This window comes from Salmo salar, chromosome 04, assembly GCF_965601325.2.
Source record: "Salmo salar chromosome 04, fSalSal1, whole genome shotgun sequence".
NCBI classification, from domain to species: Eukaryota; Metazoa; Chordata; class Actinopteri; order Salmoniformes; family Salmonidae; genus Salmo; species Salmo salar.
This window is the reverse complement of record NC_138294.1, coordinates 44,518,987-44,534,409: the sequence shown is the minus strand read 5'-3', so window position 1 is coordinate 44,534,409 and position 15,423 is coordinate 44,518,987. Positions and strand designations below refer to the sequence as shown.

The window sequence follows — 15,423 nt, the reverse complement described above, 5'->3', positions numbered from 1 at the left end:
CCGGGTTCCTGCTGTTAATGACGGAGGGGCGTAGACGTCCCATCAGGGTGGCGTGTCAACATAATAGAGCTATAATGAGCTCCCTAATAGGACCTATTTATCACTATGGGAAATGTCCACACCATAGAATTACATGTAAATGATAGGATCTCTGTGGTCCACACAGCTATCTAAGGCTGCAGATACAGCCTAGTGTGAGAGTACAAATACATGTAGTCCAGCTACAGCGGGGTTGAAGCCACCTAGGGTTCTTGCTAGGAGAGATGAGTGGAGGCTCTGGGCTATATCTGCCTATAGAGGATGACCGTATTATAGTGTAAGTGTTTTGAGTGCTGAGATGACAGATACCAGATGTTTTCCTCCGGTCTTAACTCTGTTCAGTCTCAATTCTTGCGCAAAAGAGGGGGAAATGGAGAATCTCCTCCCGTCGCAGTGCTTAATACGTCCCAGATAGTTGCAGTGCTTTTTTTAACAGGGGAAAATACTCCGATTCCTGGGCCAACACTGAAATCTCAACACATTATGATACATCTGTGTCCTTCATCAACTTTTTTTAGGCTAGCTATTAAGACTTATCTTTGGTGGGAAATTATGTCATACTTGATCTGTGTTTGTGTATCAGTGGGTGGCTAAGATTGATAAAGATCGTCCTACTTGAGCAGTACTCTCCCAGAGACTGATTTGTTCTGTCGCTCAAACGTTCACCCGTGAAGAGTTAATTGAAACGTTATGATTATTATCGCAACCTCTTCTCCACACGGGATTTTGGCAACACATTTGCGACGGGGGCTCTTGCTGAAATGCTCATCTAATCTTTATAGTTCTGTACTCACAGTCGCGCATGTTTTATTTCACAACGCTACAGTGTGCTGCCGCGATTAACGGTTAGAGTTTAGAGATGTATCATTTCGGTGAGTTACAGTGAGTCCAGTAAGACAGATTTACATGTGCAAATCATTACAGCTGTAAGCCAAAGCAGTGACATCTTCTGTTGCTGTGCTTTTCAAATGGCTATCATTCCTTACTCTCTTAAGTAATATTGAAATGAATCACTGCAGTAAGAGAATATTCTGGGTACAAAATGACTCATAGATCATTCATTTACCAGACGAGAGAGCCTCAGCTTTTCCATATTTCACCTTCATCAGTGTGTCTGTCTGTGCCTTTCTGAGGGCTGAGAGAAAAGGCCCAAAAGGACTACGTGAATGGATCATGGTAAATGCATTAACAATAGGAGGTGAAATGCCACATTAAAGCCTCCGACTTTGATGGTTGCCTGTGGAAGTCCACAGACTTTCTCTCTAAAGGATAGGGTGGATGGTGCCCTTGATACCAGTTACCCTAAGAGATACAAAAGGACCAAGGTCACGCTCTACAATGTTCTCCTGTCAAAATGCTTCACTTTTCCCGTAGTAACATATTATTGAGCTTCTTGTGTGGCTCAGTTGGTAGCTATGGGTTTGATTCCCATGGGGGGGGGGGGGGGGGCAGTATGAAAATGTATGCACTCATTACTGTAAGTCGCTCTGGACAAGAGCATCTGCTAAATGACTAAAATGTAAATGGTTGGTTCTGGAATAATATGCAATGGTCCTTGAGCATTACGAAACCTTTCTGTCTATAGAATATATTGTGCTAGCTTTGCATAATTCTTACCATGTGATTCAACATCCTAGATTTTTAAATATTCCAGATAATTGTTTTGTTTGACAGGGGTTGACATAGCTCTCTTGATTTTATTGACAGTTCTGTCTTGATTTGTTTAACATCTGTATACCTCTCTCTCTCTCTCTCTCTCTCTCTCTCTCTCTCTCTCTCTCTCTCTCTCTCTCTCTCTCTCTCTCTCTCCTCTCTCTCTCTCATTAATATAATAGGGGAGGGGACATTTATTTATATAGGCCATTATTATTATAATTATTTTTACAAAACCTCATGCACAGGTACATGCTCACATACACACCCCACTGATCTCTGCTTGTGGTCCTGAACCCTCTGCCTGTGGGTCACTGGGATGTCTCTGGGGGCCCCTGGCCAGTGAACTAGCTATTAGCGGAGCTTGACGGTTGCCGTATGTTTATACACTCCAGTCTCCAGTTACTTCTCTGTGATGCGGCATCTTTGACCTTGTGCTGTTGCCACAGTGCCTCACGAGGACGCTGGAATGAAAGTTTCCTGGATCTTGAGTCTTCCTGAGCGGCCTCTCTGAGCCAGGTTCTCTGAATACTGAGAAAACAGAGAGAATGGAAATAAGACTCGTTTTCAGGATGAAACCATCTTAAACCAATGCTTCTGAGTCCATTTATAGACACTCGTAAACGTATTTCTGTCGTTTGAACCCACATCAATTGATAAGTGTGGTTTTTATGTGAACCCACTCAGTTGACAAGACACCTTGGGCAGAAACTGTCAGCTGTTAAACACATGCCTTACACTCAGGAAGAAGGAAAATGACCACTGAGTATAACATTCCAGTCCATTTAGAGAAAGATGTACATGGAACAGGGTCAGTGAACAGCAGGCTTTGTGCATTGTACTGGAGAGCAGGGTTTCCAATAGCACAAGACACAGGAAATATTTTCACCCATTCAGCAAATGTCTGCTCTTGCACAGCTTGGTTGTTATCACATTTTAGTGTCTTTTCAACAACCACAAAAATAAATCTGGTGGCTGATTTTCTACCCAGCATTGCTTTGATTAATATACACTGGGACACAAAGACAACGTGCAGCTCCTGTGGCCCTCCAGGACCAAGACGGGACTGGAGCACAGTGGTCCACACTGACTAAATACCTCCCTCTGCAACTGGATCCTGGACTTCCTGACGGGCCGCCTCCAGGTGGTGAGGGTAGGTAGCAACACATCTGCCACGCTGATCCTCAGCACTGGAACCCCCCAGGGGTGCGTGCTCAGTCCCCTCCTGTACTCCCTGTTCACCCACGACTGCATGGCCAGGCACGACTCCAACAGCATCATTAAGTTTGCAGACGACACAACAGTGGTAGGCCTGATCACCGATAACGACGAGACAGCCTGTAGGGAGGAGGTCAGAGACCTGGCCGTGTGGTGCCAGAATAACAACCTCTCCCTCAATGAACCAAGACTAAGGAGATGATTGTGGACTACAGGAAAAGGAGGACCGAGCACGCTCCCATTCTCATCGACAAACTAGAATGGTCCAAATACACCAAGACAGTCGTGAAGAGGGCACGACAAAGCCTATTCCCCCTCAGGAAACTAAAAAGATTTGGCATGGGTCCTCAGATCCTCGAAAGTTTATACAGCTTGCAACATCGAGAGCATCCTGACTGGTTGCATCACTGCCTGGTACGGCAATTGCTCGGCCTCCGACTTCAAGGCACTACAGAGGGTAGTGCGTATGGCCCAGTACATCACTGGGGCCAAGCTTCCTGCCATCCAGGACCTCTACACCAGGTGGTATCAGAGGAAGGCCCTAAAAATTGTCAAAGACCCCAGCCACCCCAGTCATAGACTGTTCTCTCTACTACCGCATGGCAAGTGGTACCGGAGTGCCACGTCTAGGACAAAAACGCTTCTCAACAGTTTTTACCCCCAAGCCATAAGACTCCTGAACAGGTAATCAAATGGCTACCCAGACTATTTCCATAGTGTGCCCCCCCAACCCCTCTTTTTACGCTGCTGCTACTCTCTGTTTATCATATTTACATAGTCACTTTAACTATACATTCATGTACATACTACCTCAATTGGCCCGACCAACCAGTGTTCCCGCACATTGGCTAACCGGGCTATCTGCATTGTGTCCCGCCCACCACCCGCCCAACCCCTCCTTTATGCTACTGCTACTCTCTGTTTATCATATATGCATAGTCACTTATCCATATCTACATACTACCTCAATCAGCCTGACTAACCGGTGTCTGTATGTAGCCTCGCTACTTTTATAGCCTCGCTACTGTTATTTTTCACTCTTTTTACTTCTTTACTTACCTATTGTTCACCTAATACCTTTTTTTGCACTATTGGTTAGAGCCTGTAAGTAAGTATTTCACTGTTGTATTCGGCGCACGTGACGAATAAACTTTGATTTAGATTTCTATAATGAGCAGGATTAGGGGGACGCAGGGGCAGAAATATACAACTGGAGAACCATTTTAGGGCTGCAAAGCCAGTATTCACAGACCGTTTTGGCAATTTAAGGCAATCTAGGTTAGAAAACTATTTAGCCATTGATCTTAGTATGTTCTCTCTCTGAGTTGACACCTCCCACTGTGCTAAAGCTGTGCTAAAAACTCTGTCCCCTGTTCAGACAGTAAAACCTTACATTGTTCCCCACTAAGGTGTGTCAGGGGAATGTACCAACAACCATATGTATGAAACAGCTACTGAACGAGCTGAATGGATTTGTTATTGGCATTTAAAATACTCTGGAGACAAAACATAAATATTCCAAGTAGAAAACAGTCTTTTTTGAGCAAAGGTCATACTGGGAGCTGGATTACACATGACCATGTGTATAGTTTTAACAGCGTAATGGGCTAAACTCACTAGTACATTTCAGTGGAATATGAGGCCACAGGATGGAGATGGTAGAAATTGTTTTGGAATGTCTGACTCAAGAGCCCGCGAAGGGAAAACATTAAGGTTCTGACCAAGAAAAGGGAGCATGCAAGACGTAGATTCAGAAACAGCCCAGCTGTCTCTCACTGCGGACATACAAGATTGCACTCACTGAGCTAAAGGCTAGAGCTGCCGCTTTCAAGGAGCGGGACTCTTAACGCGGAAGCTTATAAGAAATCCCTCTATGCCCTCGGACGAACCATCAAACAGGCAAAGCGTCAATACAGGACTAAGATGGAATCGTACTACACCGGCTCCGACGCTCGTCGGATGTGGCAGGGCTTGCAAACTATTACAGACTACAATGGGAAGCACAGCCGAGAGCTGCCCAGTGACGCGAGCCTACCAGACGAGCTAAATTACTTCTATGCTCGCTTTGAGGCAAGTAACACAGAAACATGCATGAGAGTATCAGCTGTTCCGGACGACTGTGTGATCACACTCTCCGTAGACGTTGAGTAAGACCTTCAAACAGGTCAACGTTCACAAGGCCAGACTGATTACCAGAACGTGTACTCAGAGCATGCACTGACCAACTGGCAAGTGTCTTCATTGCCATTTTCAACCTCTCCCTGTCTGAGTCTGTAATATTAACATGTTCTAAGCAGACCACCATAGTCCCTGTGCACAAGAACACTAAGGTAACCTGCCTAAATGACTACCGACCCGTAGCACTCACATCTGGAGCCATGAAATGCTCTGAAAGGCTGGTCATGGCTCACATCAACACCATTATCCCAGAAACCCTAGACCCACTCCAATTTGCATACCGCCCCAACAGATCCACAGATGATGCAATCTCTATTGCACTCCACACTGCCCTTTCCCACCTGGAAAAAAGGAACACCTATGTGAGAATGCTGTTCATTGACTACAGCTCAGCATTCAACACCATAGTGCCCTCAAAGCTCATCAATAAGCTAGCCTGGGACTAAACACCTCCCTCTGCAACTGGATCCTGGACTTCCTGTCGGGCCGCCCCCAGGTGGTAAGGGTAGGTAACAACACATCTGCCACACTGATCCTCAACACAGGGGCCCCTCAGGGGTTCGTGCTCAGCCCCCTCCTGTACTCCCTGTTCACTCATGACTGCACGGCCAGGCATGACTCCAACACCATCATTAAGTTCACCAACAACAACGAGACAGCCTATAGGGAGGAGGTCAGAGACCTGGCCGTGTGGTGCCAGTACAATAACCTCTCCCTCAACGTGATCAAGACAAAGGAGATGATTGTGGACTACAGGATGCACCTGAGCCTGAGTCCCATAGCAAAGGGTCTGAATACTTATGTAAATAAGGCATTTCTGTTTTTTTATTTCTAATACATTTGCTAAAATCTCTAAAAACCTGTTTCCACTTTGTCATTATGGGGTATTGTGTGCAGATTGATGAGGAAAAACATTAATTTAATCAATTTTAGAATAAGGCTGTAACGTAAAATTTTTGGGAAAAAGTCAAGGAGTCTGAATACTTTCCGAAGGCACTGTATATTTGTGTTTTGAAGTCCATGCGTGTATTAAACGTGTCTGGTTTCAAGGCTTCTGTAACTGTTCGCCTTACGTGCAGAGAGCAGGATAACTGCCAAAGTGTCTTCTTTGAGGTGCAGCTGTTCAATAACATGGTGGAAATGGGCTGCAATGGTTGATGTGAAACAGAGATGGGCACAGTATTAATGGTGGAAATGTGAAGCAGTCTACTAATGTCTATAAGTTTCATTGCTCTACCCACGCCAAAGAAGAGAGGAACGATGAAGATGGCAGTGGTGGGTCCAGTGCAGGGCACTAGCATGGGCAGCATACAGGCCCGGAACACAAGTTCCTCAGTCAGTGGTGCCACCACCTGGTTCCTCAGCCACACCAGGTTCCCCCCACACACCCGCCCAGGACCTGGGGGTCTGCAGCAGGGTGAGTATCGAGATGGGTACAACAAACACATGCACTCATGGTCATATCAACACCGACACACTGCACAGACTCACTAACACCAGGCCAACTCTGGAGAACTTACACACCAACACTAACAGGAGCATGCCAACAGACATATTGACGCTTATGCATGCTTGATCAAACTCACCAAGGCCTGATTTAATTTCTGTGGGGTTTTCCATAGCTGACTGGGTCAGGGGAGCAAGAAGAAGACATTTAGGATTGAACTTGAGGGATCAAAATGCAGCTGAGAATGTCATAGGCTACAGCAGATCCTACTGTACCAGTAAATATCACCCTGACTAATGTTTCAGATTTAGACTGTTGTAAAATAGCATGGTTTCATACTTTCATATTTATTAGTGTGGGAAGCAGGGGCGCAACTTTCACTGCGGATGGGGGGGGACATGATTCTGAAATTGCATTTTCATCATTGGAATGTGATACAAAACGAGCCAACGGTGTACTTCAGGACCATGCGTACGCCTGTTTATCCAACCTCCACTTCTAAAACTAAAGTTGCGCCCCTGGTGGGAAGTAGAATGTAAAACGGGCGCAATGCTATGGTGAGAATGGAGTCTTCCTGGGCCATACATCTATACGTCTACATTATAACAAATATATACCTTTTTTTCCCCCAGTGCCGGCAACGATTTAGCTAAATGCATATAGGGGAAACACTGAATACTACACAATATTACACTATGGACAGATAACTCTGACCCAGTCCACACAGGTACCAGTTGGTCCTGTAGCTTGCTCCGCCACATACAGGTAACTGCCAAAATAAAGGAAACACCAACATAAAGTGTCTTAATAGGGCAGTGGGCCACCACGAGCCCCCAGAACAGCTCAATCCTTGGCATAGATTCTACAAGTGTCTGGAACTCTATTGGAGTGATACGACTTTCTTCCTCGAGAAACTCCACCATTTGGTGTTTTGTTGATGGTGGTGGAAAACCCTGTCTCAGGCTTCGTTCCAGAATCTCCCATTAGTCTTCAACTGCGTTGAGATCTGGTGACTGGCACACACACACGTTAAACCCCCTATACTCCTTTGAGACCCCTCTCTCAAAGTAGACATCTTCTGCCATGGTAGCCAAAATAATGGGCAACTGGGCATTTTTATACAGGACCCTCAGCAGGATGGGATGTTAACTGCTTAATTGACTCAGGAACCGCCTGCTTTCAATAGACTTTGTATTCCTAATTTACTCCAGTGTTTCCTTTATTTTGGCAATTACTTATATAAGGTCCCAATGTAAGAACAGGCTAGAAATAAACAGGATTGAATGGACACACCCTGCACACTCCATCCAGCATCGACAAACTATCTTTACATTTATCATCCTTGTGGCATACGTGTGTTGAGATCATGCTGTTTTTAAGTCATCCCCTGACATGAGACGGGGTAGGCCTACGAGAGCTAGAAGGTGAACGGCATGAGCATGCACAACTCTCTGATGTCAGATGGTGTAAAACTCAAGCGGATTATCAGTAGCCTATAATAGCTTCCGACGAGCTACTGTTTCTGCGCTAACTCTGACCTCTACTGGTCATTACAGGTATCACACATTCATCTGAAAAATATGTACAAAACAGATACACAGTGAACACACAATAATGGCAATAATAACAATATACTTTATTACTATGGACTCCCAATATCTTCGGGGCATTAAGAGCATGTTACATTGTCCACAGCAAAGAAGAAATAACCATCATGCCGCAATCTTTCCATTATATCGCTTCCCTGACCAAAAGCCAAATGATTGAATTAGTGGATTAGAAATCATCTATTTGTCATTTAAAGGAGAAATGTAAACCAGAGAGAATATATTAAGGAAGCCTCATCTGCCTGACAACTATTTAAATGGGTCAAATTTCACTAAATGGAAAAACCCAGCAACCTTTTCCTGGTGTGTTTACAAACCAACCGCAAGACACTTCTTTATCAAAAAGGCAAGGATATCAATGGTGATGCTTAAGGAAGTGGAATTCCCAGACAGTCATCAGCTCTACAGTATTTACTCAGGAAAGCAAAAGTGTTCCTCTTGTTTGAAATCCCATACGAATTTCAGACACTGGTGATTTTTCTCTGAGGTCCATTCTCTCTCTTTCCCCCGAAACATGTCATTAGACTAGACATATCCGAAATGAAAGTTTGAGCAAGCAGTTAAACGTGAAAACAATACACTCAAAAGCTAACTGTGGTAGGCTACGTAATGTGCCATACTCTCCCCAAAATATTGTCTAACAAATATCCAAACCTTGTTGCAATGCTGGACCATGGTGACTAATGGCATGAGCCAGTACTGTAATAATACATGTTACCTTATCATCAACCAGAGGGTGTCCATACGGTATTATAGTGAGCATGTAAAAGTTCTGATGGTACAGGAGCATTGTGACTTGAGATCAAACTCAACGCTAAAGGATTGGACATGCCTGAAAACGCCTGATGTTTACAGCCAGCTAGCTACCACTCCAGACAGAAAGAACCAAATGCTGTTGACCTTCGATTATGCTCTCATTCATCAAACAGCAATAACATACGTATTGCTTACACACTTTCTAGATTAAAAAAGAGAATCAAAACAAAACAAAATCACAGTAGTACAACCACCATGTAATAATAGTGTTATATAACGAAAATTCAAACAGACAAAGATGTCGACGCCGTGATTGCAGATTTACATTTGCCATGTTGTCCCCACTTTGTGAACTTTGTTTTGATAGAAAGCCTGTTATTTACTTCACCCTATCTTCTCTTTCTCCTCCACAGCAACCCTATTACAACCTCTATATTATGCACATGGGCCCAATGACAACTTTTGGGAATGTCAATTCCCGAAAGGACAGATGATACAAACGGCGCTTGTCTTCACTATTTTTCCTCTGGAGTGTGTCCATAAAGCCTCTGGTTTAACTGTCACACTGATCCTCTTATTTCACCTTCTCACCATCAACGATCAGCAGTCTGACTAGGAACCACAAAGGCCATAAAGGATAGTTATGTAGTCAGCCATAGTTGAAAGAACATCCATGATTTCTTTCGACCACTTGTGTGCGAGTGTGTGTTTAAACAGCCAGTGTTACAGATAGATACTGGATTAGTGCTGGATTAGCTAAAAACATTTTTCATGCCTTACAACGCCAACCACATTTTTCAAAGATGTTTCCAATTCTGTGCATATTGGTGAATAAAAGAGTGTTGGGAGGGGGGGGGGGGCTGCTCCTTGGGCACAAACCCTTCTCACTTAATTATGGGCATAGGTCAAGATGGGAAAAAAAATAAAAAAAAGTCAGTCAGTTCTTGAAGATCCCACCACCTCCATCACCATATTTTTCTGTTCTGTCAGCTCCACCCCAGTACTGTCACTCTACCCCTGGGCCTCTGGAGGTGAGAGGAGGGGGCAGGGCAGTCCTAACAGCATCCTCCTCCAGACTGCCTTACTGGGGTGCTATCAATCTTCAGGTTGGGCTTGTCTCCTCCTGTCGTGGCCCCGGGCCCCATGCGCTTCTTAATCTCGGCCGCCATGGTCATGAAGGATTGCTCCACGTTGGTTGCGTTCTTAGCACTGGTCTCGAGGAAGGGGATGGATAGGGAGTCAGCAAATTCCTGTTTGAGGAGGGTGAGACAGATGTCAATAACCAGTCTGACTGCAGTAGTAGGGTGCTTCCATTGCAAGTAAAACACAGTGTGTCCTAAGAGTTGATAATTCAGCATGTCGGCTATAGTACACTTTATTCAAATACTGTGGTTCATCTGTATCCGATTCCGCATGTTTCCTGTGGACTCACCTTGGCTGTTGTATAGTCTACTACTTTCTTGGTGGTGAGGTCACACTTGTTACCCACCAGCAGCTTGTTGACATTTTCGCTGGCATAGCGGTCGATTTCCTGCAGCCACTGCTTTATATTGTTGTAAGACTCCTAGAAAATACCTCAGTTATGTGTGGTCAATAAATAAACGTTAACTCATAGATGTCAATGAATCTCCTTTGCGGAGGGGCGTCACTAACCTGATCTGTTACATCATAGACAACGATGATACCATGGGCTCCTCTGTAATAGCTGGAGGTGATGGTGCGAAACCGCTCCTGACCAGCAGTGTCCCACTACAGACATTAGACAAGAAAGACAAGAAAAACAAGACGTTAATTTGCTAAAACACCACATGGCTGCAAGCATGAAATGAGATGACACTTCCCGACAGCTGCCAGGCGTGCTGGATTCAACTCACAATCTGTAGTTTGATAGTCTTGCCGTCCAATTCAATAGTTCGGATTTTGAAGTCCACGCCGATGGTGCTTATGTAACTTTCCGTGTAGGTGTCATCCTGAAATGTACAATAAAAAAAAAAAACATATATCAACAAACTCGCACAGACACACAGTATCCAAACGTCGATTGAAAGCTGAAAACTGATCAACATGCCAATAACACTGATAGTTTTTACCGCAAATCGAAGCAGGAGGCAAGACTTGCCCACCCCTGAATCGCCAATCAGAAGCAGCTTGAACAGGTAGTCACTACGGGGAAAACCAGGTTAGAGGCTATCAAATAACGGTTAGAGACTAACATATCTATTCTATCAAACCGCCAGCATTGACTTTCATTTAGGTCTCTGGCGAGTTAGGCTAGCTTATACGCAATGCTGTCATTTCCATCTGAAATTATGTTATTCTAGCTAACTACAGCTGCAAGGGTGTACAATGAAATGTCCAAGAGGAAAACGTAAAAGAGAGAGAAAGTTGACTAGACCCATATCCGCACTCCAATTCATTGGTTCATTCAACAAACTAGCTAACCAACGTTAGATCAACAATCTTATGCAACTTGATGTCAACATAGCTATTGGTATGATGATGACAACATTGTAGCTACCATGTAAAACAACCCGGTATCATAGCAGATGTTCCGAACAAATATGTAAACAAGTGATGACGCAATATATTTTGTTAAGCGTTTGAGTTAGCTAGCCACGTCTCGTCATCCGCGGTTACTGGACATGGAGCTAACAAAAACAACTAAATATCAAACTTCACTCACTATTCAGGATTCATGGTGTGTCCAAAATACGTGTTTTCTCGGCTCTTGTCTGGGTCACACGCGTATCCTCTTGGTAGCTAGTTAGCTGCGTTGCTAACGCGTAGGAAGAAAGAATACTTGTTAACGACGTTAGCTAGCTCCACAAACCGCGTTTGGCAAATTGTTCTACAAATTCACGAGCCAGGAGGCTGCGTAAAGGTTGTTGGTTCGGTGTGTAAGTGTTCAGACTAGAATTCGTTTTGTTGGTTGATACACATTCCTTTCTTTCGCGTGTTGTTTTCCTCTCTGTCTCCCTTTTTACTTGTCTTCCCTGGTCTTTTGCGGCACTGTGCGCAGGTGTCATTGAGTGATGACGTCAAATTGTGGTCCTACACAGGTGGGAAATGTAGTTCAGCCAAAAGCCCTCGGTTCAGCTGGCTCTGGGATTCAAATGTGGCCTGTAACAGTACACTGACACGTTCTTACCAAAGGAGGCACAAATTTGTTTACATCCCTGTTACTGAGCATTTCTCATTTGACAAGATAATTCATCCACCTGACAGGTGTGGCATATCAAGAAGATGATTAAACTGCATAATCATTACACAGGTCCACCTTGTGCTGGGGACAATAAAAGGCCACTCTAAAATGTGCAGTATTGTCACACAACGCAATGCCACAAATGTCTCAAGTTTTGAGGGAAAGTGCAATTGTCATGCATGACTGCAGGAATGTCCACCAGAGCTGTTGCCAGAGAATTCAATGTTAATTTCTCAACCATAAGCCGTCTCCAACGTCGTTTTAGAGAATTTGGCAATATGTCCAACCAGCCTCACAACCGTAGACCATGTGAAACCCCGCCAGCCCAGGACCTCCACATCCGGCTTCTTTTCCTGCAGGATCGTCTGAGACCAGCCACCCAGACAGCTGATGTATTTCTGTCTGTAATAAAGCCCTTTTGTGGGGAAAAACTCATTCTGATTGGCTGGGCCTGGCTCCCCAGTAGGTGTGCCTGGCTCCCAAGTGGTTGGGCCTATGCCCCCCCAAGCCCGCCCATGGCTGCACCCCCTGCCCCGTCATGTGAAATCCATAGATTAGGGCCTAATGAATTTATTTCAATTGACCGATTTCCTTCTATGAACTGCAACTCAGTAAAATCTTTGAAATTGTTGCATGTTGAGTTTATATTTTGTTCAGTATAATAGCGCACGATCACGATAATATAGATATTGAGAAATGTGAACATGTACCACATAAGATATGACAACAAATTAGAGGAAACTTATTCAAACAAACTCCCAATTATCTTTTTGAACTTCAAAAATGTATTATTTATCATTCACTGGTTTAAACAAAACATATCGTGTTCGAATGTCCTTTTTAAAAAGAGGCTGGGGACAAAGTAATATGTCATTACATTTTCCGTTCTACCAGTGGTTAGTAACTCATCATCTGTGATAATAGAAATGTGAAACTAAAGGTCTTTGCTAAAAAATAAACAGGAAAAGAACTGCAGTGCCAGGTTATAACAGAGTATAAATATTAATATTTACAGGATGGTATTTATTGTCCTGTATGTATTCCAAGTAGGACTACTAGCTTCTCTCTACAACTAAAGTTTCACGTTTGTTCACTGTCCTCTTTTTCATTCATTTCTGGGTAGATTGATTGACTGTTCATATATGTTCAATATGACACACACCTAACCCCAACATATCTCATGCAAATCTCCAAACCATAAATAAAAGTAGGATTGAAAATTGAAAATACATCTCTACCAGAAGACAACAATACGTGGTACTCTCACAAACTTGAGTCTTTCGTCAAACATCTGGGTCCAAAGTAAAACACAGAATGGTCAGTCCTTCTGTATACAGAACCCTTTTAATATTGTGCGCGAAACCACCAGACCGTTCTTTTAATAGCCAGTTCCACCAAAGCATTAAGGCAAAGCGCAAACTATCTAATATAGTTGATTATCCTATATTGTTGAACCAGATAAGATCAATGAGATGTTTACAGATGTGAGAGTAGGCACTTAATTATGGAACCAATTATCTTCATGGTGGGCTAATTGTATATACACACACATCTGTTAGTACAGTGGACTTTCTGTCTACTGAATGACAGAGTAAGGCATATTGACTGACAACTGTAGAGGTCCTCGTTTTTTCAATCAAACGTTTTAAATGGATGAGGGACCTTCACAGTACAGGGGGAAATTTGGTTCAAGTATCTCCAAAGGGGAAGGCACACAGCTCCAGCATCCCAGGGGACGTAATCGATCATTAATGACCAGTCCCAAAATCCCAGTTAAAGGAGAGAAAACACTGCTTGACAATCATCCCATCGGTGCAGAGGGCTTTGGATTTGTTGCTGGGGTGGCAGGTTCCTAGGCTTGTTTCATACTGTAGGATGCTGAGTGAGTGAGAGCTTGGTAGAAAGCAGGGATTGTGGAGGTTTAGTTCCTGGATGGGTTGGTATTCGTCATTGTCGTCCCTTCTCTCACTGCAGCACACACTTGTCTTTGTTGCTGAACTTCCTGCGTCTGAGCTCCAGCCCTCGCTCCAGGCGCTCATCCTCCTCAACGGCCCTGAGGACACACACACACACACACACACACACACACATAAACAACCGGCACGCTACTGCATCATATCAAACATATGGAACATGCGCGTGTAGCACATGGGGAAGTGTGAAACGTACTCCTCGGCCCTTAAGTGTCCCGCTTGCGTCGCCTCGTTAGCTAGCTTTTGAGGCGGCGCGATCGGCTGAGACGCTTGAGGGAGGACGGTCACGTGTGTTTGTGAGGCAGAGGTCCCCGAGTTCGCGCCAGGTATGGGCCTGAATCGGGAGGGAGTGGTACTCGCTAAGTGAGCAGCGTGACGTCCTATACACATGCTTGGTGTTCCATACTGTATACGCAATGGCTGTAACAAACAGATGGGCTAGTCTCACCCTCGCTCCTTGGCGTCCATGTCTCTGACCAGCTCGTCCCGCTGGTTGACCAGAGAGACCAGTTCCTGCAGCAGGAGCTCCTCCCGGTGCTGCTGGGCCTTAGTCTTCTGCCACTCTGAGGAGAGGGAGGACGAGGGAAGATAATATCACAGTCGTTATGCACGGCACGACTGCTTTAGGCCTACAGTCGTCTCACCGGTTGTGTTCAGTGTAAACGAAGGTTCTGCTTATGCACTGGACGAACCTTCATTGGCCATCATGGCTCTGAGTTCTCTATTCAGTAGCTGAAATCTTTTCTCCAAGTCCTGCTCCTCCTGCCTGTGAATACAATACATTCGGTTAGCTGACCTCTGCTGGGTACACAAAACAGACCATACTATGGCACATATAGTTAGATGGCAAACTTCAGGTGAAAACCATTTACTAGTAACATAAACGTGTTACGTGTTCTTAAGAATAATAGATGTGTGAGTGGTCTGGTATGTGTCTTACAGCAGCTCCAGGTGGTCCTGTCTCCTGATCAGGGCGTTCTTCTTGTTGACCAGAGTGAACCACTCCTGGATGAGCTTCTCTTCCTCGTCCCGGTCGCTACCTGGAGCAAGGACACAATGTCCACAGTTAAAATGGCACCTTAAAAGGTGGTTTTTTGTTGTTGTTGTTGTATATACTGAGAAAATGAATCCTTTGATAAACACACGTAACGGTATGCCTGACACGGCTCATGTTAGGTTCAGCACCTTTTGATATCTTTTGTCATTCTCACCTGATTCCATCAGTCTTCTGAGTCTCCTCTCCACGATGCCTGCTCTGTTGTCGATGTGCTTCTGTTCACTCTCCAGGGCTTGCAGCTCACTCAGCACATACTGACTGGTGTCCTGCAGACGCTGACCATAAAGATACAG

The 15,423-nt window shown here is 44.5% G+C and overlaps 2 protein-coding genes across 12 annotated transcripts in view; both read right to left on the bottom strand.

Annotated features, from left to right (window-relative positions):
* Window positions 1-8,150: 8,150 nt before the first annotated feature.
* LOC106602974 (ras-related protein Rab-1B) lies at window positions 8,151-11,933 on the bottom strand. The gene is made up of 6 exons (XM_014196060.3): window positions 11,582-11,933; window positions 10,989-11,061; window positions 10,773-10,868; window positions 10,552-10,647; window positions 10,331-10,462; window positions 8,151-10,148 (listed from the first exon to the last, which is right to left on the bottom strand). Exons 1-6 carry the CDS (start codon window positions 11,593-11,595, stop codon window positions 9,954-9,956), a joined length of 606 nt encoding a protein of 201 aa, XP_014051535.1. The 5' UTR covers window positions 11,596-11,933; the 3' UTR covers window positions 8,151-9,953.
* A 929-nt stretch (window positions 11,934-12,862) lies between these two features.
* Window positions 12,863-15,423, bottom strand: part of LOC106602972 (EH domain-binding protein 1-like protein 1) — a 29,937-nt gene continuing 27,376 nt past the window's right edge. For 10 of the 11 annotated variants that reach the window (XM_014196058.3, XM_082974422.1, XM_082974421.1 and 7 more), the window contains 5 exons: window positions 15,285-15,405; window positions 15,014-15,113; window positions 14,766-14,839; window positions 14,522-14,636; window positions 12,863-14,153 (listed from right to left, as the gene is read on the bottom strand). In XM_014196058.3, the coding sequence (XP_014051533.3) occupies window positions 14,066-14,153; window positions 14,522-14,636; window positions 14,766-14,839; window positions 15,014-15,113; window positions 15,285-15,405 (498 nt within the window). In that variant the 3' untranslated portion in view covers window positions 12,863-14,065. The remainder of the gene's footprint in view (window positions 14,154-14,521; window positions 14,637-14,765; window positions 14,840-15,013; window positions 15,114-15,284; window positions 15,406-15,423) is intronic. The other variant, XM_082974420.1, reaches the window with a different exon arrangement.